General features: G+C 42.6%; 1 protein-coding gene across 1 annotated transcript in view; it reads right to left on the bottom strand.

Moving 5' to 3' along the window:
* The window catches only part of LOC143940588 (uncharacterized), a 54,833-nt gene that overhangs the window by 13,277 nt on the left and 13,874 nt on the right, over window positions 1-27,682 (bottom strand). Inside the window, exons 2-4 of the mRNA XM_077462106.1 lie at window positions 11,230-11,301; window positions 10,982-11,085; window positions 8,567-8,630 (exon numbers count right to left, since the gene is read on the bottom strand). Of these exons, the coding sequence (XP_077318232.1) occupies window positions 8,567-8,630; window positions 10,982-11,085; window positions 11,230-11,296 (235 nt within the window). The 5' untranslated portion in view covers window positions 11,297-11,301. The remainder of the gene's footprint in view (window positions 1-8,566; window positions 8,631-10,981; window positions 11,086-11,229; window positions 11,302-27,682) is intronic.

The following is a 27,682-nucleotide window of genomic DNA, read 5'->3' as shown; positions in this document are numbered from 1 at the left end:
CTGCAGGACCCAAAAATATGACACCGCTCAACCTCTTCAAACAGGAGGGTACGGGCATATAGTACGGTGTGCTTTTTTTGTACAAGGAAGTGAACCAAAGGTAGAAAAAAGGTCTGTGTGCTAGATTAAATAAATTGTTTATAGAGTTATGCATATACATGGTCTACTGGTCACAAGTGTTGAATTTCTCCGAGATCCATGCCTCATTCATTTTTATAAATGTGAAGTAGTCAACACTGTCGTGAGCTAGGCGAGTGCGCTTATCGGAGCTAGTGATTTGCAGACTGTCCCTGCTCCAAACACCAAACTGTCCCTCAGTCCAGGGCAGTCTTTAATATTGAATGGACCCTGGGCAAAATTTTTCTTTTGGGCCCCCCCATGCAATTTCACTCTCCACCTGCTCTGAGACATAAAATAAATAGCAGCTAGACTTAAAATCAGTTTACTGTATCAGATCAGGCAGCAATTGCGATTGGTTGCCTGCAGTTACAGCATATCATTACTGCTTACTGACTGGTTGCTAGAGGTTACAGCACACATTACGGCTCACTGATTGGTTGCTAGAGGTTACAGCACATCATCTCCTCACTGCAGGGGTGCATGATTTACATACGAATGCTGCCTTTATTTACATATTAATGCCGCCGGCTGAAGCTATTTACTTAGTATTTTCGCCGCTATTTACATATGAATGCCGGTTATTTACATGTAAACACAGGACCTGCAGGTGAGTCATCTGTACACAACAATAGGGCAGAGCTATGCAGCATTAGTACCAACACTTCACACTGAGATATTAGGACACAGCACAGGACTAAAAGTTCAAGGGACAAGGGAATTTAAACCTGTATAGTTGGCAAGTATGAGGCAGCAGTTTTGGGCCCCACAACAATGACAGGGCCCAGGGCAGCTGTCCCTTTTTCCCTGCCTTAAAGACGGCCCTGCCTCAGACCCTACACTGATAAAAGACAGCTGCAGAATCAGTCCACACTCAGCAGCACAGCAGTCAGCAGTGCACCATAATATACTTTGTATATTTGAAAGAAAGTATATTATACGTGTACAACCCTATATAATCTACACCTATACCAGTCCTTAAAAGGACCTTTGTGGACCTAGTAGCTAGTGATTTGCAGACTGTCCCTGCTCCAAACACCAAACTGTCCCTCAGTCCCTACACTGATAAAAGACATACAGGATACCTCATGTCCATTAGACGTTCAACTTAATTTGACACCTCTGCTCAATCCCTGCGTGATTGGGTTAAAGTGTGGACTAGGCTGAAACTCCAGTGGGAAGGATCAATCTTATTAAAATGATTTTGATGCTACAGTTATTTTATGTGCTACATAATTCCTCTAGGGTTGTTCTGCTGAAAAGGTTCCGAATTATCAACTCAATTTTCAGATCTCTAATATGGCAATCTAAGCCTGCTAGAAAGATGCTGGAGGGCCGGCGTTGCCCAACCCGTGGATTTGTTACTTCACAATTGCAGCACATAACAAGGATTGTACGCCCACTGCAGGACCAGGAGATTCACTTACTAGACTCCTCTGCTCAGCTTCTTAGTTTTATGATTGTAATAGGGGTAGCAGATGGATTGGAAACATTGCATTTTAGCAAGTCTAATAAGCTCTACCCTACATACAGTGGTGTGAAAAAGTGTTTGCCCCCTTCCTCATTTCCTGCTCCTTTGCATGTTTGTCACACTTAAGTGTTTTGGAACATCAAACCAATTTAAACAATAGTCAAGGACAACACAAGTAAACACAAAATGCAATTTGTAAATGAAGGTGTTTATTATTAAAGGTGAAAAAAAATCCAAACCATCATGGCCCTGTGTGAAAAAGTGATTGCCCCTAAACCTAAAAACTGGTTGGGCCACCCTTAGCAGCAACAACTGCAACCAAGCGTTTGCGATAACGTGCAATGAGGCTTTTACAGCGTCCTGGAGGAATTTTGGCCCACTCATCTTTGCAGAATTGTCCTAATTCAGTTACATTAGAGGGTTTTCGAGCATGAACGGCCTTTTTAAGGTCATACCACAACATCTCAATAGGATTCAGGTCAGGACTTTGGCTAGGCCACTCCAAAGTCTTCATTTTGTTTTTCTTCAGCCATTCGGTGGTGGACTTGCTGGTGTGTTTAGGATCATTGTCCTGCTGCAGAACCCAAGTTCGTTTCAGCTTGAGTACACGAACAGATGGTCGGACATTCTCCTTCAGGATCTCTTGGTAGACAGCAGAATTCATAGTTCCTTTTATCACGGCAAGTCTTCCAGGTCCTGAAGCAGCAAAACAGCCCCAGACCATCACACTACCACCAACATATTTTACTCTTGGTATAATGTTCTTTTTATGAAATGCAGTGTTCCTTCTACGCCAGATATACTTGGACACACACCTTCCAAAGAGTTCCACTTTTGTCTCATCGGTCCACAGAATGTTGTCCCAAAAGTCTTGGGGATCATCAAGATGTGTTGTGGAGAAATTGAGACGAGCTTTGATGTTCTTTTTGCTCAGCAGTGGTTTTCTCCTTGGAACTCTGCCATGCAGGCCATTTTTGCCCAGTCTTTTCCTGATGGTGGAGGCATGAACGCTGACCTTAACTGAGGCAAGTGAGGCCTGCAGTTCCTTGGACGTTGTTGTGGGGTCTTTTGTGACCTCTTGGATGAGTCGTTGCTGCGCTCTTGGGGTAATTTTGGGCAGCCGGCCACTCCTGGGAAGGTTCACCACTGTTCCATGTCTTCGCCATTTGTGGATAATGGCTCTCACTGTGGTTCGCTGGATTCCCAAAGCTTTGGAAATGGCTTTATAACCCTTTCCAGACTGATAGATCTCAATTACTTTCTTTCTCAATTGTTCCTGAATTTCTTTGGGTCTCGGTATGATGTGTAGCTTTTAAGGATCTTCTGGTGGACCTTACTGTGTCAAGCAGCTCTTATTTAAGTGATGCCTTGATTGTGAACAGGTGTGGCAATAATCAGGCCTGGGTGTGGCTAGAGAAATTGAACTCAGGTGTGGACAACCACAGTTATAGTATATTTTAACAAGGGGGGCAATCACTTTTTCACACAGGGCCATGATGGTTTGGATTTTTTTCACCTTTAATAATAAACACCTTCATTTACAAATTGCATTTTGTGTTTACTTGTGTTGTCCTTGACTATTGTTTAAATTGGTTTGATGTTCGAAAACACTTAAGTGTGACAAACATGCAAAGGAACAGGAAATGAGGAAGGGGGCAAACACTTTTTCACACCACTGTACGCCCTTACGCAAAAAATTTGGAACAAGGCTAGAACAATGCAGGGGGTTACAGGGTTTACCTGATATAGCCCCATCTGGGATAATAATTAATTTTGGGAAATATTGAAACTGCAATATGGCGCAAAATGGAAACAATATATTTCTCATATGTCACAGGTTTTCTGTAAAGGAAAATGAAGGACTTTTTCAGAACTCCGAGCAGACTTCAGGCTCCCCTCATCCATGCATTTATATTATTTGCAACTTCAGCATGCAGTCAGGGCCAAAAGGGGAGTGGATGAATGGTCTTTGGAGTCTACACCTGTCTTTAATTACCTGTTTGAGGTCACCATGTACAAAGGGTTTATATCATGTTATGCTATGCTACTCAATCTCTTCCTCCAGGACTTGACTCTCAAGGTGGTGTCTCAATGGGAGAAGGATGCTGGGGCCTTTGAGAAGGAGCAGTGGGAGGAAGCCCTGCAGGCCGTTCCTCAGTGCTCCTTGAATGTGGCTCAGCGCCTGTTGCAGTTATATATATAATCTTGAGAGTACATTATACACTGACTAGATTGGCCCGCATAGGGGTGAGATTGGATTCCACCTGTACCAGATGCTGTAGGGATCACAGGGATTTGATACACCTTCTATGGAGATGTCCAAAGCTACACTTATATTGAAGGAAGCTTACAGATACTCTTAATAGGGGTCTTTCAGATCCAGATTCCAGAGGACCCTAAACACTGCTTACTGGGTATTCTAGACATTCTCCCAATAGAGGAAATTCGTAGACAGGCTATTGCCAGGACTCTCTTTCAGGCGTGCAAAATAATTCTGAGGTACTGGAAGTCTACAGAACATCCCACAGTGCAAGAATGGATTAATCTAATAAGAAAAACCATTCGCCTAGAGAAACTTATCTATCAACACATGGGCAAACGAGGCAAATCTGACTAATTATGGCCCTCCTGGCTAGATGTTCTGGGTAAACCTTGTTATGGACCGAATATTCTAGCAATTGACAGAATACGTGCAAAGCAATTTAAAGATCGCAAAATGATGATTGTCAGGCAGTACCTCACGATGTTTAATAATGTTTTATTTGACTGCGTAGGTAAGAGATATATCAGTATATCTAATGTGGTGTACAATGAATTGATTCCTTATATGTTAATATCTGCAGTCCTTATGTACTTATTTTGCATGGAACATGTATGTTTTATTTCTTATGCTCAATAAAAACCTTTTTGTTTGAGAAAAAAAGAAATGTCGGTGCTTGTGAGAGATTCATGTATCGGGGGCTCCATCCTCAGTACAGCTCAAAAACACTGAGGCTGATAAAATCACAAAATCAGAATTACTGACATCCTTTCCCAGCCACTGCACCCATCACACAAAGGCACAGCAGGAGAGAAGTTTTGTTGTGGGGCGGGAAGAGCCAGATAGCGAACTAATTCTCCATCGGGTCCACCTCTCTTGTGATTTAAAGCAGATCCCATAGACGCTACTGGACTGAATAATAGCTATGGCATTCGACACTGATGTCCTTCATTAGTCACAAGTCAGGTGGATCTGATGGGGGAATAGCCTCTCAAGAATTTCCCATCAAGCTCTGCCCACTGTGAATGTGCTCCTACATCACTGGTTGCTAGGACCCTGTCAGCTATGCAACAGACAGCATCACTGGGACAGACCAGTTTCCCAGTTCCGACTGCTGAAAAACATCCCCACAGCATGATGCTGCCACCACCACGTTTAACTGATGGTGTTATTTGGGTGATGTGATGTGTTGGGTTTGCGCCGACAAAGCGTTTTCTTTGAAGGCCAAAAAGTTAAATTTTAGTCTCATCAGACCAGAGCACCTTCCTCCATACATTTTGGGAGTCTCCTGCATGCCTTTTCGCTAACTCAAAACGTGCATTTTGAGTTTTGCTGAAAGTAATGGCTTTCTTCTGACCACTCTGCCACAAAGCCAAACTCTATGGAGTGTACGTATTATTGTCGTCCTATGTACAGATACTCCAGTCTCTGCTGTAGAACTCTGCAGCTCCTCCAGGGTTACCTTAGGTCTCTGTGCTGCATATGATCCATCACATATAATTCAGATAAAAAAAAAACATTGAAGTAAAGGCTGCAATGTAACAAAATAGGTAAAAAGCCAAAGGGGGGGTGAATACTTTTGCAAGGCACTGTATAGTCAAGCTGAAGTCAGACAGATTTGACAATAATACAAAAACCTAACATTTTCCCTTAGACAATGGGGCCAACACAGGATGTTCTCAACTCATGCAACCGACAGCATCATAACAACCAATGGCTAATCACCAGTCTATTCAGCTGCAGGCTGGGAGATTCCCATAATCTTCCAAATATGGCCATTCCCAAATTTGGGTAATTACAACAGCCAACATCCTCACCCATATGGTTAAATTCAACTACCTGGGAAAAGCTATGAGACAGCAGCTGAATGGGGTCAGTGAGAGGTCACTGGTTGCTAGGATGCTGGCAGCCCTTGACTTCATTGTAACCAAGGAGTCCTGTGTGGGATACTGTCACACTGAAATCAGTTTCCCAGCACAAACATGCCACATTCTATGCACTTGCATCTATCTGTATGCCAGCTCAGAATAGGTCTTAAAGTCATAATAAACTCTGCAAACTGAGTGCCAGCAGAGTGCCAACTCCTAAACAATTAGAACTAAACAATTACAGCACATGCACACCTCAAGAAGTATCCTGAGTGCCCAGTGCTTTATCCTGCCAAACATGTTGTGCAGTGTTGACACCCTAGCAAAGGGAATGTGTTAGGATTACATAACACTGTGTTATGACTGCACAACACTTCCCAAAACATATACTTTAAATTCATAGTTTCAAACTTTCAAAATGTTATTGGCTAAAAAAAAAGTGTTTTTTTACTGCTGTCTGTTTCACTATTGGAGCTTTGTCCTCACCAAAAGACATCTCAACAGAGTTTTGAACAGCAGATCCAAAACTAATACAAAGTAATACTAAAAGAATAGTTTGGGCTGAAGATAAATCAGATGATATGATAGGTTGTAATAATGTCAGTATATAATTAGTTAATTAAAACAGATTCATGTTGTGCTATAATAAACATGTTAAAGGTGAACTCGGAGATAAACAAATATTGTCTAAATATAAAAGGCATGGGTATTCTTAAGCCGCGTACACACGGGCGGACTGTCTGGCCAACTTAGTCCGTCAGACAATCCGACGGACAGTCCGTCCTACTTTCGAATGAACGGACTTGACCACACACGGATGCACAAACAGTCCGTCGAAAGCTTGCGCGATGACGTGTACAGCACGTACGACGGGACTAGAAATAGGAAGTCCAATACACAGCAATGCAACCTTCCGCTGTGTAAATCCTTTCTGAGCATGCGCCATACTTAGTCCGTCGAACTAGCCTACTAACCAAAGTCTGACGGACAATATTACGGAAATTCCGAAATACTTAGTCCGCCAGACTGCGCGCTGAAAAAGTCTGCTGAAGCCCACACACGAGCGGACTGTCCGCTGAAATGTGTTTAGGCGGACTAAGTTGGCCAGACAGTCCGCCCGTGTGTACGCGGCTTTACTTGAATCTTGGCATGCTTTCAGTATTTCTTTAGATTTTTATTATTATTATTCAGGATTTATATAGCGCCAACAGTTTGTGCAGCGCTTTATATTTGTGAAATAATCCAGCATGAAGCTTTGCCTTTGTGTAGGAGTTTCCGTAATAAAGACCGGTCACTGCTACTCTGTCTCCTTGTGCAGGGTGACAGGTCTTGTATCCGCCCCTCCCTGTCCTTTTCTATGGGCAGACTATAGTGGGTGGAGCCTGCTAGGCTTATCCAACAGCTCTGCTCTCTGCACAGGCTATGAGCAGCACAGTGAAGATCTCACTGTTACTTTTACAAGGAAACAACTGTGTTTACAAAGACATTTGGTGCATTGCAAAGAGGATATATATATATATATTATATATATATATATATATATATATATATATACACACATACTCACACACATATATTTTCTTTGTGGCTATCAAGGAATATATTTTAAGGAAAGTTTTTGTGTCCTAAGTTCAACTAAAGACATAGCAATTTAGTAAAATAGCTACAGCTAAAGATCAACAGCACTGCCAGTTGAGGGGGTAAGTCCAATGCCACTGTCAAGTTTGAAAAGAATACATTCCTGTGTGTGCCAGCATTGTAGAATTACATAGAGCTAAGTCTAGCCAAAGTACACTCGGCTTTCTGTATGTTGTCGGCGCTCGCTCCTCTCGCAATCAGTGGAGGTGGGCGGGACTGTGAGCAGAGCCGAGTCTAGCCGAAGTACATTCGGCTTTGTGTATCTCGGTTCAGCTGGCTCCTCTCCGCTCAGTCGGCACCAATTTTAAATCAGGGCAATGCTGCAACTAGACTAGCAATGTTGCAAAGGCACTGGGCAAGGCTGCACTGGGCAAGGCTGCCAAGGCCCTGGGCAAGGTTGCAGATGGACACTGGACAAGGCCGCAATGATGGACAAGGCTGCAGATGGACACTGGACAAGGCCGCAATGATGGACAAGGGTGCAGATGGACACTGATAAGGCTGCATTGATGGGCATTTCAATGTAAATTTTTTTCCTTAAACTTCCCTCCTAAAAGATTTCTTCCTTAATATTCTCTCCTAAACTTGGGGTGCGTGTTATACACCGGCGCGTGTTATACGCCGATAAATACGGTACATCTGCCTGCCTCTGAATACTGAAAAGAAAAACAAAAATGGAATGCACCCTTTGAGGTTTTTCCTGGCCTAAATGTAATAGATTGGAGGAAGCCTGATGTAAACAGATGTCATTTCCATTTTCATTTACATGTGGGCACCCATAGCACCATCAGGAGTCCGCCACAGTCCGCTGTCAAAATGCGGACACATGCTAAATGGAGCACAGTGCTGGCATGTAAATGCACCCTTACAGCAATAGTTTTTTGTGGTCCAATCTATTCAATAGTGGAATGGTGCCAACATGAGTATGTTTATATACCTTTGTCTAGCTCACACTTCCTTTTTTACTCATTTTTATATAAATATGCCAGTGTTAAATGGTCTCTCTCATCCCACTGTCACTCTTGCTGGATAGCTTGATTTGTTAAAGGAAGTTGAATAACACCAGACTTACTGTCCAGATCACCAGGTTAAAATAAAGGAAAAAAATGCCTAAAAAAAGAAAACAAATGCAGCCACCACATCTAAGAATTGTTAAATTGCAATATATCACATTTTTGGTTTTGGGTTTTATACTGCTTTTAAGGATCTCACCTGCTGCACTTGTGCCTTTGGTCTCATCAGTGTTTCTGAGAGAAGCCTTGAGCATGGAGCATGACTGAAAAACAAACAGAGGGATAAAGGGATTTCCTCTGGGAAGTATAACTATTTTACAATTCATGGGATAATGCAAAAAAAAAAAATGTCAGAACATGTTAAGTTTTACAAGCAAAAACAGGATAAAATAAAAGTACGGTAGGTTTTGGACCAAATGTCCTCTTGCAGATGCCTGACAGACAACTACATATGCTCCAGCAGCACTCTAGAGAAAACCATGTAAAAAAAATTTGGGGAGCAAGTACACAGCTCCGATGTGTAACTTTACTCTGTTTTCTGCAAGATTGTTCTTGGACGGTGGGCAACAATTATTGTGATCAGAAACAGCTAGACTGAGAACTATCATTTTCAGAAGATCAGAAATGATAGCAACCATATTCTCTCTTTAAATGTTTCCTTCAATCAGTCAAACACAGACTATTTCTTGTTAAAAAAGATTTCCAGGTATGGATAATTTTCTTAAAGAATGCAAAGCATTATTTGATTGGATGAGGTGGAGAGTGTGATGTCACTGCGCCGCCTCTCAACCTTTTCCATTCAGACAACAATTATTGGAGATCATTGTAGTAGAGTACAGTGGACCCCACAGGTATGATATATGCAAAGTTATCCATACCTGGAATTCTTAATGTGAATTGATTTAGAAGGAAAAGACAAGACAAGCTACAGTGCCTTGCAAAATTATTCACCCCCCTTGGCATTTTTCGTGTTTTGTTGCCTCACAACTTGTAATTAACATGGATTGTTTGAGGATTTGCATCATTTAATTTAAAGAACATGCCCTGAAGATGAAATGGAACAAAATAACAGAAAAAGTCAATGTGCATTCACCCCCCTAAAGTCAATACTTTGTAGAGCCACCTTTTGCAGATATCACAGCTCCAAGTTGCTTTGGATGAGTCTCTATGAGCTTGCCACATTTTACCACTGGGATTCTTGCCCATTCCTCCTTTCAAAACTGCTCCAGCTTCTTCAAGTTGGATGGTTTGTGCTTGTGAACAGTAATCTTTAGGTCTGACCACATATTTTCTATTGGATTGAGGTCTGGGCTTTGACTAGGCCATTCCAGCACATTTACACGTTTACCCTTAAACCACTCAAGTGTCATTGTCATTGGGATCATTGTCCTGCTGGAAGGTGAACCTCCGTCCTAGCCTCAAATCACACACAGAGTGGTACAGGTTTTGCTCAAGAATATCAATGTATTTAGCACCATCCATCTTTTCCTCAATTCTGACCAGTTTCCTAGTTCCGACTGCTGAAAAACATCCCCACAGCATGATGCTGCTACCACCACGTTTAACTGATGGTGTTATTTGGGTGATGTGATGTGTTGGGTTTGCGCCGACATAGCGTTTTCTTTGAAGGCCAAAAAGTTAAATTTTAGTCTCATCAGACCAGAGCACCTTCCTCCATACATTTTGGGAGTCTCCTGCATGCCTTTTCGCTAACTCAAAACGTGCCATTTTGAGTTTTGCTGAAAGTAATGGCTTTCTTCTGACCACTCTGCCACAAAGCCCAACTCTATGGAGCGTACGGATTATTGTCGTCCTATGTACAGATACTCCAGTCATTGCTGTAGAACTCTGCAGCTCCTCCAGGGTTACCTTAGGTCTATGTGCTGCCTCATCTGATCCATCACATATAATTCAGATAAAAAAAACATTGAAGTAAAGGCTGTAATGTAACAAAATAGGTAAAAAGCCAAGGGGGGTGAATACTTTTGCAAGGCACTGTATAGTCAAGCTGAAGTCAGACAGATTTGACAATAATACAAAGACCTAACATTTTCCCTTAGACAATGGCGCCAACACAAGATGTTCTCAACTCCTATAACTAAGCATGACTATATATCAAGGTAAAAATACAAGAGTGTATATCTGCCACCTAGTTATTACTTATAACACCTTAAACCAGGCATGTCAAACTTGCTTTTTTGTGCTCTGTGCTGCCTCTTTGCTCCTTCTTTGTTATCGGCTGGTTAAAGGATAGATTTTCTTACATGATTTTGCAGCTGAATATGTAGGGAAATATCTTATGGTCATTTTCCTAAAATAAGCTAAATTGCAATTAATATTAGAATATTAACTATGGCTATAATCTTTTCTGGGATTAGGTATGTATGGCCATCAGTAGAAATAGCATGACTCTTTTGAAGACTAATTCTGATTATTTTAGCCCATCATTTCATTTCATTTTGACATGCCTGCCTTAAACAATCTCCTGCTTAACTAGTCACCAAGAATAAATCGAATCAGAACCTTTATTCAACTACGAATGTCTTTCCTCCCAGGTCACTACTTTCTGTTGCACCTAATGCAACGTAGACACGCTTAATTACCATATTCCTACCTGTAGCTGATCGAGTTGTTCATCTATAGCATCCAGGAGGTAATCACAATGGTCTCTGTGTCTTTCATCCATCTTCTCAGAGGTAAGCAGGGGCACTGACATATCTGTAATTAATCTTCAATCAATAAACAGTGCAAGAATACAAAGACCACCCCCTCCCCCATTTCTACAGGAAGTATCTGGCAGCAGTTATGAATGAGAACAAAAAAGAAACCCTAAATCATGAAATAAGTTAATACGCATCTTACTCATCCCAAGATCCTCTTCTGCTGAATCTTCAAACTCAGAGTCCTTTTCCGGAACTGTACACGACATGGTGCCTAGACATGTAACAAGAAACGATGTCCATAAGGTTTTGCAGATTTGTCTCTAGTAATAAAATCAATTTTTGTTAATGCTTTCTTTTATTTCTTTATTATTAAACAACTTATAAACTGCAGAAACCCACCCAGTATATATTTAGCACATTAGGAGTGATACCAAGTCAGATGTTCTGGTATGGTAGTAAAATGAATCTGTAAATGTTGGCTACTATAGTAACGTTTTTGCAACCATTTAGATGGAGGGAATAGTATTGAAACTAGAAGCCAAATTATCTTAAATTAGGGAGAGGTGTTTTTTGAAGAAAACCATCTATGCATACTGAGAGTTGGTAGTAGAACTAAAGCCATAATAACCCACATAGGTTAAGATGGAAACCAAGGAATGGTCATTGTCTTTTTTTTTTTGCTGAATCCTGAATGGGATATTGACAGTGCAATGTGCATAATTTCTCTGTGTTCTTCATATAAATGTATATTTTGGAAGTTGTTTCTTTTTCATTTTGCTTTTCCAATAACACACAATAAACAATCTTTAATGCAATAAACGTTAAAAAGGGAGGTTGTTACTAGCGGACGTTGGGGTCTCCCCATGGTAGCAGAATGTTTTTTCAAGCATTTAATGTGAAAGAGTTTTTCAGCAGGAGTATCCTTGAGGTATCCTAGAAGACATACTTCCCAGGAGGCTGGTGGTAGAGGGCCAAAGCATGTCCACAGTTTCATGTGTGTAGGCAGGTTGAAATGTATTAAGTAGTAGGATCCAGTGTTATTCCCCTCCACCACGGACAAAGTGGTCGCTTACCAGATTGCACAAACCTCCTATCACAGAAGGTCACTTGTGGCTCTAACCCCAGCCAGGGTTTTTACATGTCCAGGAGTCTTTTAGGGCAAATGGAATCCCCATCCAAAAAACAATATCACAAACGATCCCCAAAATTTAAAAAACTCACCATAGTGTAAAAATCACAATCACAAGTGCTCCGGACGACGTCATTATGATGAAACGCGTAGGGCGCAGCGACGTGCTGACATTATTGCACTTCTCGAATCCCGGAAGGACAGGTAGCTGCGATTAGCCGGTCAGCTTGAACTTGACTCTAATGCGATTATATGCTCTTCTTATCGTAAGTGCAATATTTTATGTTTACCATAAAGGTATAAGGATTTTTACACTATGGCAATTTTCTATATTTTGGGTATCGTTTGTGATATTGTTTTTTGGATGAGGATTCCATATGCCCTAAGAGACTACTGGATGCTTAAAGGCCCTGGCTGGGTTTAGAGCCACAAGTGACATTGACCTTCCGTGATAGGAGGTCTGTGCAATCTGGTAAGCGACCATTTTGTCTGTGGTGGAGGGGAATAACACTGGATCCTACTATTTAAGGTGGCGGATGGTGGATGTTATCACAAGACTCTTTCTTCACCTTTTTGGGACAATAATGTAATTTTTTCTTATTTTGTGTTTGATTCAATACCTTTTAGGGTAACTCTTTGTATGAATTTTTTGCTTTGGAACTGTGCTATATCAAACTGTACAGGTGGCGGCAGTTTTTCATGTTTTTTTAATGTTTTGCACAATAGCGCAGGTTTTTTATGATTTTTGTTTATGAAATGTATTTCTACTAGGGAGATAGCGACTGGCACAGGCCGGGATAAGAGTTAACTGTTGCAGGCTTAGTTCCTGGATTTATTGGTCTTAGCCAGCCCACCTGCACTTTAAAAAGGGGAAAGGCTTAGTTCTGAGGCTGGGACTTTCAGAGACATCCAAGTCATGGACAATGCCATCATGGACGCTCATTTCATGGAAGTATGCCTGAGTGCCACACTAATAGGGATGGGCTTTATGTTGGGGTCGAACATGAGATCGACTTGAACATTGGCTGTTTGTCTGTTTGCCAAATAGTGAACAATTTGGGGTGTTCACGGCAAATTCAAAAACCACAGAACACTCTTTAAAAGTCTATGAGAGCAATCAAAAGTGGTAATTTTAAAGGTTAATATGCAAGTAATTTTCATAAAAAGCGTTTTGAGACCTGGGTCCTGCCCCAGGGGACATGTATCCATGCAAAAAAAAAAGTTTTAAAAACGGCAGTTTTTTCGGGAGCAGTGATTTTAATAATGCTTAAAGTGAAACAATAAAAGTGTAATACTCCTTTAAATTTTGTACCGGGGGGGGGGGGGGGGGGGCAATACGATGCATATGAGCCTTTAAAATTAGCACTTTTGATTTTTCATGTTCGTGTCCCATAGACTTTAACGGTGTTCGAACAAATTTTTTACCTGTTCGCTTGTTCTGGTGCGAACCGAACGGGGGGGTGTTCAGCCCATCCCTACACACTAATATAGTTAGGGTTAGAGGAAAGACATTGTTCATATTGAACTGTTGTGCCACACTTCTTCAGTAAAGTATATTAACCATTATAAGTCTGGTCTGAAGCTATTCAAGGAGTGCAAGTTGGTTCTGATGGTTTTGTTGGGTCTGTAAAGCATAACAGTGTATGAAGAAACAGCACGATAAAGGGTTAACTCAGTAAGACAAGAAAGAAGATCAACCTGAAAGAATACTTGAAGGAAGCCAAATCATGCCTTTAAAAGCAGGGGTCAACAACCTGTAGATCGCGGCCAGGTGACTGGTAGATCGTGGTCTGGGCTTGCTGATCAGCTACCCCAGAGCATCAAACAGAGTGCAATGCAGAGAGACTATTTGTAAAGTTGGAGCTATAGTAGGGAGCAAGAGCCACATAAGCCGATGCCTCCTCTGTAGTGCTGGCTCCAGTCCCATATGGAGTGATACCAACTGCACTCCATCTCTTATCCCAGTTAGCAGTTTTCAGAGTGGTGCCAGCAGCAGGAAAGAAGAGATATTCAGTTCAGTGTGAAGCAATACACTGAGCATAATAGTGTAGGGTTGCTTTCACAGTGGTGTGCTGCTGCACTTAACCATAGACTTCTATTATATCCTGTGGGTTTGGTTCACTTTTTGAAAGCACACCAAAACTCCTGAATGTAGGCAAGCTAACCCGGGAAATTCCCAAATGCACTGCACTGCAGTGCAGGTAAACTGTGGCACATCAGTGTGAAAGCAGCCTTACAGGGAACAGCAAAGGTTAATTTACATTTGAATTTTGGGGTAGTGGTAAAACCCCATAGTTAAGACATATTTTTATACGCCCTGTCATAGCTGGTGGGTGTAGCACCTGCCAAGCATGACGCATTCAAGTGAATGAAGCCACTCTGCAAGTGCCCTGCAACCTTGTGCAGTACAGCAAACAAGGGGATAAAGCAGGCAGCGTTTTGTTGCTTTCTCACCACCTGCTTTAACCCTGCGGACCTCGCAGAAGCATCCAGTTGCAGGGTACTTGCAGAGTGGCCCCATATACTGTACATAAATGGGTCCCGATTGGCAGGTGGTAGCACCCACCAAAAGCAAAGGGGGCTTAAAGGGGTTGTAAAGTCTTGGCCAGTAGCCAATAGGTTTCGTCTCCAAATTTTTTCTGACCATGTGTTGCAGAAAAACAGAAAACAGAAAAAGTCCGATAGAGCCCACACACAATCGGATTTTCCGACAACATAATCCGATCTGACTTTTTCCATCGGAATTTCCGACCATGTGTATGGGGCATTAGACTCCTCTTGTATCAGCTCAAGAAAGCAGACTTCTAAATTCCTGAGAGTCAAATGCAAATATATGTAGCACAAGTCTGATTAAAATTCTCCTGCCTGGTTTTATACTCCCTCAGTGACCACTTCCATTCTGGCATTGGAATTATGAGCATCCCAAAGGCAAGAAGTACAACTGTTCTATGAAAAAGATTAATTTTTTTAACACTAGAAACACAATCTTGGTGCAATGATAAGAGGGTTACCCAGTGGGGTTATTGGTAGATAATTCCTGAAACCATCTGATATATGTGCATAATTACGCTCAAGAATTTGTCAAAATAGGTCACAGGGTGTCAGAGAGGGAAGACATAGTGCTGGCAGTAAAAGAATACTGAAATTAATTGGGCTTTACATGTAATAGACATTTTGGAACTCAACTATGTTTTTCTAACCAGGCCGGGGCTGGGATTAAAAACAGGCCCGGGAATTTTAGACTGAGCAGTCAATCACATTTGGTAGATTTTTAGATAATTGAGGGCATATATAATAATGTAATGTAATTCACTGTATAAAGCCAGTTGCTAAGAAGCAGGCCAGGAAGCCAGCAGCCACATCCTTAACAACCGATGAGTCCTCAGCTGTCAGCGGGGTTCCCTGATGAAAGATGAATGTAAACAGAAAGAATTTCCGGCAAAAAAAAATTGGGAAAAAAACCCACATTGGAAAACGTGGGGTGCTTTTGGTGCAGTTCAATAAAAAAAAAAAAGAAAAGATTGGGGACTTCTTTCCCTGCATTTTTGTGGGTAGGGAAGCCCATTGGAATGAATGGGCTTCCCTACACGCAGCCACACAGATGTGAAACCAAGGGCTTGTTCACATGTCAGGTTGGAGGGGCAGTAAAACTACATGGTTAAGCTGTTTTTACCACCTCCAACTTCTCCCCTTTAGCTGCAGAGGGAACAGCTGGGGTGTACACATGATATGGCTGCAGCTGGAGGTAAACCCAGGGTGAATGGGCCTGCACTATAGTGATGCTGCATTTACGGGCTTAAAACAGGTGGTGGGGAGGCAACATAATGCCTCTTTACCGCCTTTCAAATGCCTCTGAAAAGCGATCTGTGCATGGATTGCTTTGCAGAGGAGCAGCAGTCCTGGCTGCTATCACACACAAGCCCTACAAAAGCAGTTCTGATGGTACAGGAATGGGGGGGGGGTCTGGATTAAAAGTAACATACATACAGACACATGCAGACAAATGCACGCACACACATACACACACATGCATACACACACACACACACACATACAGACACACATACAGACATACACACAGACACACAGACATAGACAGACAGACAGACACACACAGACAGACAGACACACACAAAGACAGACAGACAGACACACACATAGACAGACAGACAGACACACACATAGACAGACAGACAGACAGACAGACACACACACACACACACACACAGACAGACAGACACACACACACAGACACACACACACACAGACAGACAGACACACAGACAGACAGACAGACACACACACAGACATACATACAGACAGACACACAGACAGACACATGGCCACACACATGAATAAAGCACTTTTAAAACTAATCTAGCTTGTAGCATAGTACAGTACCTTTCCAGCTTCCTCATTCAGCTGGGTACTGCACTGTAGGGGGAAGCAGAGAGCACAGCACACTCCTCTGCACTTTACTTTCACTTTTGGGGCTGAGGAGCTTCTCATAGTGATGATGTACAGCTCGGCAGGGGATCGCTCATCTGACAGCCCTGATAGCCAGGCGGACCGTTCAAAACCGGACCTCGGGCCGGACTTTGGACATGCCTGGTTTATAGTATAACCTATTTACTATTTGTCTACTCCCTTTCATTTTTGTTTCTGTATATACCCAGATTCTTGTTGGATCTTCCATTGATGCTACTCAGGCCCCCTTTTGGGAGGCAGCTTCAGATGAACAGGGGGGGGGGGGGATTTCTGAGTTGGCTACGGCTTAGTTTTCCCTTTTGCCCTGGTCACATACCGCTTCATTGCCATTCTAGTCACATTGACATAAGACACATGAGGTCAGTATGGATATTTGCATGCACATTTTGTTCCTTTCTTTCTTGTTATAATTTTTATGGTAGAAGTTATTTCACACTATGAATTTTTATATGTGTTTGTAATTATGTATTTATTGATATTATAGATTGCATGTATTGATCTGGAAAATGTCAGCCCATTTACCCTGAAGAAGACCTCTACCGTGTTGGATTTCTTCTGTCTTTCTGACTTTTGATCTGGGCTTTCATTCTTTTTGTTTTGTTTGTTTTCCATGTTTGTCCTCATCATTATCATGTGTGTCAGTTGTATTAAATTTGGTGATACATTGTAATACATTTGTAATTTTACAAAATTCTCTACTCCTTGAGCATTTTTGGTCCATTAAAGTCCCACTTTTTGAGGAACTTAGTTTTTACTTTTAGGTTTTAGTAACAAGTTTTAATTGAGCTATCCATAGCCCCTCTTTAGAGATGAATTGCAACTGATCATTGAAGCCTGGATACCATGCATTTAGCATACAACCATGTCAATACAGATTAAGGGGACAGGCTAACATTTTAACATACTGTACGGTTCCTGATGGATTTTGGTTTTAATAAAATCTAGGCCTCCAGGTAAGGGCATTGGGGAAAGTTAATTCTATTATAAAAGAGAGAAAGGCTTATTTGATTAGTTACTAAAAGTTTTATAAATTTGAGAGTTTTATAAAACCTTGGAATCAACCCATCATTTTTACCCAAAGGAGTAATTTTATTTTAGTCTAAGTTTATCCTTTTCAAACACATCTTACAGAGAGGCAAAATGTCTTATTATGCAGTCTTATTATGTAGTATATGCTGATTCATAGATCTTTTTCTGACTATAATGCTGCGTACACACGATCAAACTATTCGGCGGACCAGAGTCCGCCGGACAATCCGCCTGTGTGTGGGCTCCGGCTGACTTTTTTTTGTCCCAAAAGTCCGGCAGACTTAGAAAGTAGTTTTGACTCAAAAAAACAATCCGACCGTCTGTGTGCTAGCCCGCCGGACTTTTGAAATGAATGGACTTTCCCGCACACGGAGAGAAGTCCGTTCATTTTGAACGCGGCTCTAGGTAGACGGGACTAGCGCAGGAGGTCAATGTCACCGCCTTCTGTGGCGAGATTGACACGTCGCTGGCCCCGTCACCTGGTATGGACTTAAAGGGTAAGCTCTACGCCAAAAAAACTGCGTGGGGGTCCCCCCAATGTCCGTATAAGACCCTTATCCGAGCACGCAACCTGGCCGGTCAGGAAAGGGGGTGGGGACGAGCGAGCGCCCCCCCTCCTGAGCCGTACCAGGCCGCGTGCCTTCAACATGGGGGGTGCTTTGGGGAAGGGGGGCCTTTAATAAGATACCGGCCCCCCACCCCAATGTACCCCTACCCATTCACCTGGTGAAAAAAAAAAACACAACACAAGGTCTTAAAATAATTTATTGCACAGCTCCGGGGGTCTTCTTCCGTCTTGGGGGGTCTTCTCGCCGGACTCCTCTGGCACTGTGACATCATAATGGGTGGGGACATCACCCGGTGACCCCGCCCATTGTCCCTATATAAGTCGCCGCGCAACATGTCCCTGTCATTGCGGAGAGAGCGTTGAGTCAACATCTCAAGGAAGAAGAAGAGAAGGCGGCGGCGACAGCGGTGATGACGGCGACAGAAGCCCGGGCCAGCGCTAGTAAAAGAGCTGGAAGAAGAAAGCGGTGGCCCGGCAAGAAGAACCAAAGAGGGGGACAAGACCCCCGAAATCGGAAGAAGACCCTCGGACGGCAGCGACGAAGAAGAAAGCTGGGCTCCTCCACTAGTAAAAGAGCTAGCAGAAGATAGCGGAGGAGTCCGGCGAGAAGACCACCTAAAATGGAAGAAGACCCCCGGAGCTGTGCAATAAATTATTTTAAACCCTTGTGTTGTGTTTTTTTTTTTTTTACTTTTTTTTCACCAGGTGAATGGGTAGGGGTACACCCATACTCATTCACATAGGGTGGGGGCCGGTATCTGGGGCCCCCTTATTAAAGGGGCTCCCGGATTCCGATAAATCCCCCGCCCGCAGACCCTGACAACCAACGGCCAGGGTTGTCGGGAAGAGGACCTTGTCCTCATCAACATGGAGACAAGGTGCTTTGGGGTGGGGGGCCGCAGGGCTCCCCTTTCCCAAAGCACCCCCCCATGTTGAGGGCCTGGTACAGCTCAGGAGGGGGGGCGCTCGCTCATCCCCACCCCCTTTCCTGACCGGCCGGGTTGCGTGCTCGGATAAGGGTCTTATACCTAGTCCGCCAGAAAAGTCCGGTTGTGGGTGGGCAGGTCCGCTTGTTCGGAAAGTCCGGTGGACCTCCGCTTCAAAGTCCGGCGGTTTGTCTGCCGGGCTAAGTCCGCCGGACAGTCTGATCGTGTGTACGCGGCATTAGAAGGAGAAGATTTGTGAAAAATTACCATAATAGAATTATGGTTCTAATGCTGGACAATTGTACTGGAGCCTCCAGGGACAGGTGACATGTATCTGCAATTTCTAAAGCCTGCGGTTGGTTAAGAATTTTGGCAATAACATTAGAATATTTTTTTTTTTTACGTTTACCCAGCTGAGCTGTCGGAAAGCTTTCAAATACTTTTTGTAATGCAAGTAGTGCATAAGCGGAGAGACCTGTTATGAAATCACATATTATTTAAGAAACAGCTTGTTGGAAAGTTAATTCATGAAGAAAAGAATCATTTGTCACAACTGTTAAGCACCTTGAGCTTTAGAAAAACAAGGGTGTGATCAGGCTCAATGAAAGATCTTATGTCAACAGTTGGTTTACAAGCTAATGTACTGTGGCTAGTAAAGAAGTATCTAGTGTCCAGTACAGCCTTTCTGAACCTTTTCAACACAGAGGAACCCTTGAAATAGTTCTCCAGTCTCAGGGAACCCCTGCTAAAAATTAGAAATCTACAAATCATGATACATTAGTGTGATGGTCAGTGGGAAGAATGTTCCTTACACTTGTGGCCATCGGGAAGAATGACCTCCTAAGAGATAGCTAAAAAGATCAATGGTGTTGGTGGGAACTTATCCGAGAGGCAGAAATAGCCCAATACCGAAAGAACCCTTAGCAACCCCTGGAGGCACCCTAGGGTTCCACGAAACCCTGGTTGAGAATCACTGGTCTAGTAGGTTCAATGAGTATTGGAGTAAAATATATTGTTTTTATCTTGGGGAAAAGGATGCGAGTGGTGATCATTTGTAAGTTAATTATTTTTTAAGGAGGTTGTGTTTATTGTTCTTAGAGAGGTCAATGGTCAGTTATGTACCATAAGAACTAAACTCAGCAAAGTCTCTAAACCAGGATATGTGTACTATAAATGATTTATAATTCTCCTGGTTTAGTAAATAAAAAGCGACAATAGGGAATTTTGTTACATAGTTAGACCTTAATAAACAGGTAGTGGCCCTCAGAGTGTTGTTTAACCACTTCAGTACTGGGCACTTTCACCACTGTCCTGCTCAGGCCAATTTTCAGCTTTCAGGGCTGTCACATTTTGAATGACAATTGCTCAGTCATGCAACACTGGCAGATAGGGATTTCCTTTGGTGGTATTTAATCACCACTGGGTTTTTTATTTTGTGCTAAATAAAGGAAAAAGTCCAAATATTTTGGAAAAAAAAACAAGCAAACGTGTTTCTTAGTTTCTGTGTAAAATTTTGCAGAGAAGTAATTTCTCTTCCTCACTGATGTGCACTGATGAGGTTGCACTGATGGACAGTTGTAAACCAACTGTTGACATAAGATCTTTCATCGAGCCTGATCACACCCTTGTTTTTCTAAAACTCAAGGTGATCAACAGTTGTGACAAATGATTCTTTTCTTCGTGATTTAACTTCCCAACAAGCTGTTTCTTAAATAATATGTGATTTCATAACAGGTCTCTCCGCTTATGCGCTACTTGCATTACAAAAAGTCTTTGAAAGCTTTCCTACAACTCAGATGGTTTAAACATAAAAAAATAAAATAAAATAAAAATATTCTAATGTTATTGCCAAAATTCTAGCATTAGAACCATAATTCTGAATCTTATAATGTATTATGGTATTTTTTAACAAATCTTTTCCTTCTAATAGTCAGCAAGGGATCTATGGATCAGCATATACTACATAATAGGACTACATTATAAGACATTTTTGCCTCTCTGTAAGCTGTGTTTGAAAAGGAGGAACTTCGACTAAAATAAAATAACTCCTTTGGGTAAAAATGATGGGTTGATTCCAAGGTTTTATAAAACTCTCAAATGTATAAAACTTATCCCGCGTACAGACGACCGGACTTTCTGTCGGAATGAACTCTGACGGACTTTTCGACGGACTTTTCGACGTAGTTCAGATGGAGTTCCGCTGAAACGGACTTGCCTACACGCGATCACACCAAAGTCCAATTGTTTAACGCAATGACGTACAATGGGACTAGAAAAAGGAAGTTCAATAGCCAGTAGCCAATAGCTTCCCTTGCATAGTTGTTGGTCCGTTAGACCTGCATACAGACGAGCAGTTTGCTCGATAGAACATGTTTCAAATCTTACCGCCGGAACCAGTTTCTATTTCTAAAGCCCGTCAGATTTTCCAACAGAAAAGGTCCGATGAAGCCCATACACGATCAAATTGTCCGATGGATTTGTTCTGTCGAAACTTTGCTGTCAAAGTCCGGTTGTGTGTACACGGCATTATAGTAACTAACTAATAAAATGAGCCTTTCTCTCTTTTCTAATAGAATTAACTTTCCCCAATGCCCTTACCTGGAGGCCTAGATTTTATTAAAACCAAAATACATCAGGAACCGTACAGTATGTTAAAATGTTGGCCTGTCCCTTTAATCTGTATTGACACGGTTGTATGCTAAATGCATGGCTTCCAGGCTTCAAAGATCAGTTGCAATTCATCTCCAAAAGAGGGGCTATGGATAACTTAATTAAAACTTGTTACTAAAACCTAAAAGTTAAAACTAAGTGCAGCTGATTGGGCTGCACTGATTATCAGTGTAGATGGTGCACTCACTGTGCCCTGACAGATCAGCTCTCCTTTTCTCACACAGTTTCTGTGTAAGGAAAGGCGAGCCAAATAACAGGCAAACCACTGTTTACACTGTGACAGCTGTGATTGGGCAAAGCTAATCACATGGTAAAGGGCTGCTGTGATTGCCCTTTACCTCGATCTGTGATCAGCTGTGTCCAAAGCACACAATGGTCATAGAGCATGCCTGATGGCACATCCTCCAAAAACTGAGGCTGTCTATTGGCTATAGTGCATGCACAAAGTGGTCAACATCCAGGACTGAGGTCGATAAGGATTTGTGGAATGTGATGGAGAGCTCTTTGGTTTTAGATTCAGGGCTGCTGCTATGATAACAGTAAATACATTAAAACAGATTTCTTGGAAGAGGATCATTTCAGGCTCCTTATGCATGGAATAAAGTATCAGCAATAATTTTAGAATAGTGTTATTCAACCTTTTTTCAGCCAAGGCACCCTTTAAACTTCCGCACAGTCTTGAGGCCTAGTATTATAGTGTTCTTCTTTTGCCTCAATCAGAAGGTGACTAAAGTGACCCCACTGCTGATGGAGAGGGGCAAACATGGATGCAGATGCCTGACATCCTCTTTAACAACCCATTACCTCATTGGCTGGTTAGGATGCCAGTGGCTGGACCTCACAGTGACCAAGTTTGTAATGCTACACAATAAAAACCTGTGGTTTGTGGAACAAAAAGCCATGCTTGATTCACTCCCTAGCTTGTTGACAAATTTTGGGTAATTTGGGGCAATTTTTAGGCATTTTGCCAAGGCGCCCCTGAAGGAACCAGAAGGGCACTGTAGGAACTGAGCCTAAGAATGGAGAACCGAGTCTGCCCATCTGAAATTGTGTGCTTCTAGGACAAGGAAGAGAAGGAAAAAAGAAGGCATTCCCTATATAAAAATATATACCGTAGATCGAGGTAATAATCTGCTCCACCAAAAGAAGTCTGATTAGCACGCAAAATTTGGACTTCTGGGCTGCCAATTAATAGTCTTTGGCAATGTCATGGCTATAACCCTGGGCCCAGGGTGTCTGTTGAGAGGTTCAGGCTATTGAATTATCCTAACCAGATGGAAATATGTTAGTAGGACCATCAGCGAACTCTACATGGTATCTCTGTACCTAATTGTACCACAACTATTTTGGATAATATCAAAAACTCATACCTGAATTATTGATATGCTTAAATAACTCAGGCTAATTAAGATGGATGAGCCAGACACTAGTTGCCCTTGTGAAAGCCCTCTGGACAGAGAGGAGAGGCGCTTTGCAGGCGCTTTGCAGGTGCTATTTTTAGCACTATAGCGACTGTAAAGCGCCTCAGTGTGAAAGGGGTCTAAAGCAGGGCTCGACAAAACCCAGGCGCCAGGTCGCATTTGCGACTAGAATTAGCGACCTGGCACCTGGGGCAGCACAGCTGGGGGTATCCTGTCTCCGTGGACCCCCCTGATGTGATCGCGTCAAGCCGTTCCGCCGGCGGCCGGTAATTGAGGCTTTGAGGCCTTTTTCGGTCCTATGATTCCTTCTGGAATCTGGCGCCCTCTTGTGGTGGCTGTTGGTATGACAACCAGCAATGCTAATGGAGCTTCCTCTGCCTGTTTTTTTATTGCGTGCCTATCTCCTTCCCTTTATTTAGAACCCCTAAACATTATATATATTTTTTATTCTAACACCCTAGAGAATAAAATGGTGGTTGTTGCAATACTGTCTGTCGCACCGTATTTGCGCAGCGGACTTACAAGCGCACTTTTTTGGCGAAAATTTTTTTATTTAATAAAAAAATAAGACAACAGTAAAGTTAGCCCAATTTTTTTATATTGTTAAAGATAATGTTACGCCGAGTAAATTGATACCCAACATGTCACGCTTCAAAATTGCACCCGCTCATGGAATGGAGACAAACTTTTACTCTTTAAAATCTCCATAGGCGAAAATTCTACAGGTTGCATGTTTTGAGTTACAGAGGAGGTCTAGGGCTAGAATTATTGCTCTCGCTCTACCAGTCATGGCGATACCTCCTATCTGTGGTTTGAACACCGCTTTCATATGCGGGCGGGACAGGGCGCGTTTAAAATTTTTTTTTTTTTTTCTTATTTTAACTTTTTTTTTTTTCACTGTTCTTTTAAAAATAAATTTGTGTCACTTTTATTCTTATTACAAGGAACGTAAAAATCCCTTGTAATAGAAAAAGCATGACAGGTCCTCTTAAATATGAGATCTGGGGTCAGAGAGACCTCAGATCTCATATTTACACTAAAATGCAATTTAAAAAAAAAATTGTCATTTGAAAAAAATAAAATAAATAAAATGTCCCTCTAAGAGCTACGGGCAATGACTTGGAGACGGGGGGGGAGGGCGGCGGCGGCGCTATCTTCCCCTCACTCGTCTCCATGTCAGGCCAGGGACAGGTCCGGATCGCCGTTACCGACCTGGTTCCTAACTTTTTAAGCTGGCTCCTAGATTCCAAGCAAATTTGTCAAGCCCTGGTCTAAAGGATATATGTACAATAATCTACAGATATCCTTTCTACATAGAAAAACTCTTAGCACTTGTAACAGATTGTTACAATAATAGTTACAACAAAGTAACTTTTATTTTGACCTAGATCAGATCTTCAGACTTTAAAAGGGGGGTTCCACCCTAAAGTGGAACTTACGCTCATTGGAACCCTCACCCCCTCCGGTGTCACAGTTGGCACCTTTCAGGGGGAGGGGGGTGCAGATACCTGTCTAAGACAGGTATTTGCACCCATTTACGGGAGTCTGTGCTTCTTCCTGTCCCAGCGCGCTGTCTCTGGGACCCGTGTGTGCCCATTCCTATTGCGCAGTAGAGAACGGGGAAGTGAAGCCGCAATGCTTCACTTCCTGATTCCCCCACCTAGAATGGCGGCGGCAGCAGCCGAGAGCCGAGCAATCGATCGGCCGCCGACATCGCTGGATCCTGGGACAGGTGAGTGTCCATTTATTAAAAGTCAGCAGCTGCATCTTTAATAATTTAGATTAGACAATTTCTGCAATAATCCAAAGCTAACACTCTACGACTGTTATTTTGACCTGTAATAGCACTAATATTTTGTCCAACAGTATACAGTCCATCATCTACTTCCTAGATAAATAATAGTTTGCATGCTCAAACTAATTGGTTTTGCAAAGTACTGTGTTTAAATGAGTAAAAAAAAAGCCTTTAGTGGTTTATATGCACTAAATAATAATTATAATCTAGATTAGTTCAGAATAAATATGTCATTTTCCATGTACATTGTAATTCTCTGTTGTAGTGAAAAAAATAAACCTTTATGAAACTTGATTTTGATTTTCACTATAATAAGTCGCTCATCTAATTAAACAACAAATTTCACACTTTGATAGGATATGACATTTCAATTTTGTAGAAGTAATTAGTTTTCCATCAAATATTTTAAATACCCACACTAATTAATCACTTAGCACTGGTGGCAGGTCCTGTGTGTCTAATCAGGCTATTATTAATTGCCATGTATGTGTGATATCTGAGCAGGACAGGCAAGCAGTGTCTACCACAGTGGGTATGAATACATGTTGGACAACCTTTAGATTAGACACAGTGGGTGTTTGAAATAACAACTAGGGATGCACCGAAATTTCGGCCGCCGAAACATATCGGCCGAAAATGGCCCTTTCGGCATTTTGCCGAAAGAGAATTCTTGCCGATAATGGCGGCAAAAATCGCGCATGCGCAGTAGCGGTGGGAGAAACTTCGGATGACATCACTCGTTCTGTGGGCGGCTTGCACGTTCCTCGCGGATAAGACGCCGCATTCGTAAGCACGTTCCCTGCTGAGACGCTGGCACCTTCCCCGCGGACGCTGCTCGTGCTTGTGAGACGCTGCTGGGAACCGAGAGACGCTGCTGGGACCCGAGAGACGCTGCTGGGACCCGGGAGACGGCTTCATAGAGGGCTGCACATAGCATACTGAAGTACAAGAGTGGGCACTGTCCCTCCTGGATGGCTACCATTACTACTATTCGCCGGTGAGCAATGCATTGCCTTTTTGCCTTAAACTGCCAAACAATCCAACTAATTTATTTTACTATACTACTGAAACTGTCATAGCAGTCAAACAACATGTATTACTTACGCCTTTGTGCCTTTTGTGCCATGCAGTATGGTATTAAATATGTCTGCACTACAGTACATCTGACGTAGCAAAAAAAATATGTTATATAAAACTGATTTGAAATGGAATGGCATGCTATTTATTCTGTAGTACTGGTATACTATAAAATGTATGCCCTTGTTGTCATTGAATTTGTCATTTTGGTATAGTATAGCACACTGACATGACAGCAAGCACATGATTTTTTAAAACATGATATATATTATATTTAATAACTATATATTATTTATTTTATTGTGTACTGTCATGTTTCAACAAATCATGTATAACTTAGTTAATACTACGCTGACAAATGCAATGACAACAACAAGCGCATGAAGTTATAGTATATTATACTGCAGAATAGCTAAAAAAAATTAAAGCGGGAGTCCGCCGTTTTTTTTTTTTTTTAAAGCCAGCAGCTACAAATACTGCAGCTGCTGACTTTTAAAATAATGACACTTACCCGCCCAGCGCGCCCGCGATGTCGGCACCCGAAGCCAATCTCTCGATTGTCTCTCGGGTGCTGCCGCCGCCATCTTGGGTATGGGAATCAGGAAGTGGAGCCTTTCGGCTTCATTTCCCGGTTCCCTACTGTGCATGCGCGAGTCGCGCTGCGCAATAAGGATGGTCCCCGCTGTCTCTGGGATCCGTGTGTTTCCCAGCAGGCAGCGGGGGGCCTTCGGAAAGGGGCGTAGATTCTACAGAAAGGGGCGTACCTTCTGCAGAATCTACGCCGGAAGTGGGTGCAGATACCTGTACTGTACAGGTACCTGCACCCCCTCCCCCCTGAAAGGTGCCAATTGTGGCGCCGGAGGGTTCCAATGAGCGGAAGGTCTACTTTAGGGTGGACCTCCGCTTTAAATATAGCATTTGCAATGAAATTTAATCAGTGCAATTATATTATCTTTTTGGTACAAGTCAGATGTACTGCAGTGCAGACATATTATTAACTACCTTGCATGGCAAGAGCTGCAGCGTTTAAAAAAAAAAAGTGATAGTTTGTTATTTTTTAAAGCTGCCTCCTGGGGTTTAGCTTTTAAAGCGGGGTTCCACCCTAAAGTGGAACCTCCGCTGATCGGAACCCTCCCCCCCTACGGTGTCACAATTGGCACCTTTCAGGGGGGAGAGGGGTGGAGATACCTGTCAAAGACAGGCATTTACACCCACTTCCGGGCATAGACTCCCGTGGGAGTCTACGCCATTTCCTGTCCTGCCGCGCTGTCTGCTGGGACACACACGGGTCTCAGAGACAGCGCAGAGAATTCCTATTGCGCTGCGCGACTCGCGCATGCGCAGTAGGGAACCAGGAAGTGAAGCCGATTCGCTTCACTTTCTGATTCCCTCACCTAGAATGGTGGCGGCAGCAGCCGAGAGCCGAGCGATCGTTCGGCCTCGGCATCGCTGGAACCCGGGACAGGTGAGTGTCCATTTATTAAAAGTCAGCAGCTGTAGTATTTATAGCTGCTGGCTTTTAATATTTTTTTTGTAGGTGGAATCCCTC

Source organism: Lithobates pipiens, unplaced genomic scaffold (genome assembly GCF_037356315.1).
Source record: "Lithobates pipiens isolate NorthernLeopardFrog02 unplaced genomic scaffold, aLitPip1_a1.2 Scaffold_3, whole genome shotgun sequence".
Lineage (NCBI taxonomy): Eukaryota > Metazoa > Chordata > Amphibia > Anura > Ranidae > Lithobates > Lithobates pipiens.
The sequence above is the reverse complement of the archived record's forward strand: the minus strand, read 5'-3'. Positions and strand labels throughout refer to the sequence as shown.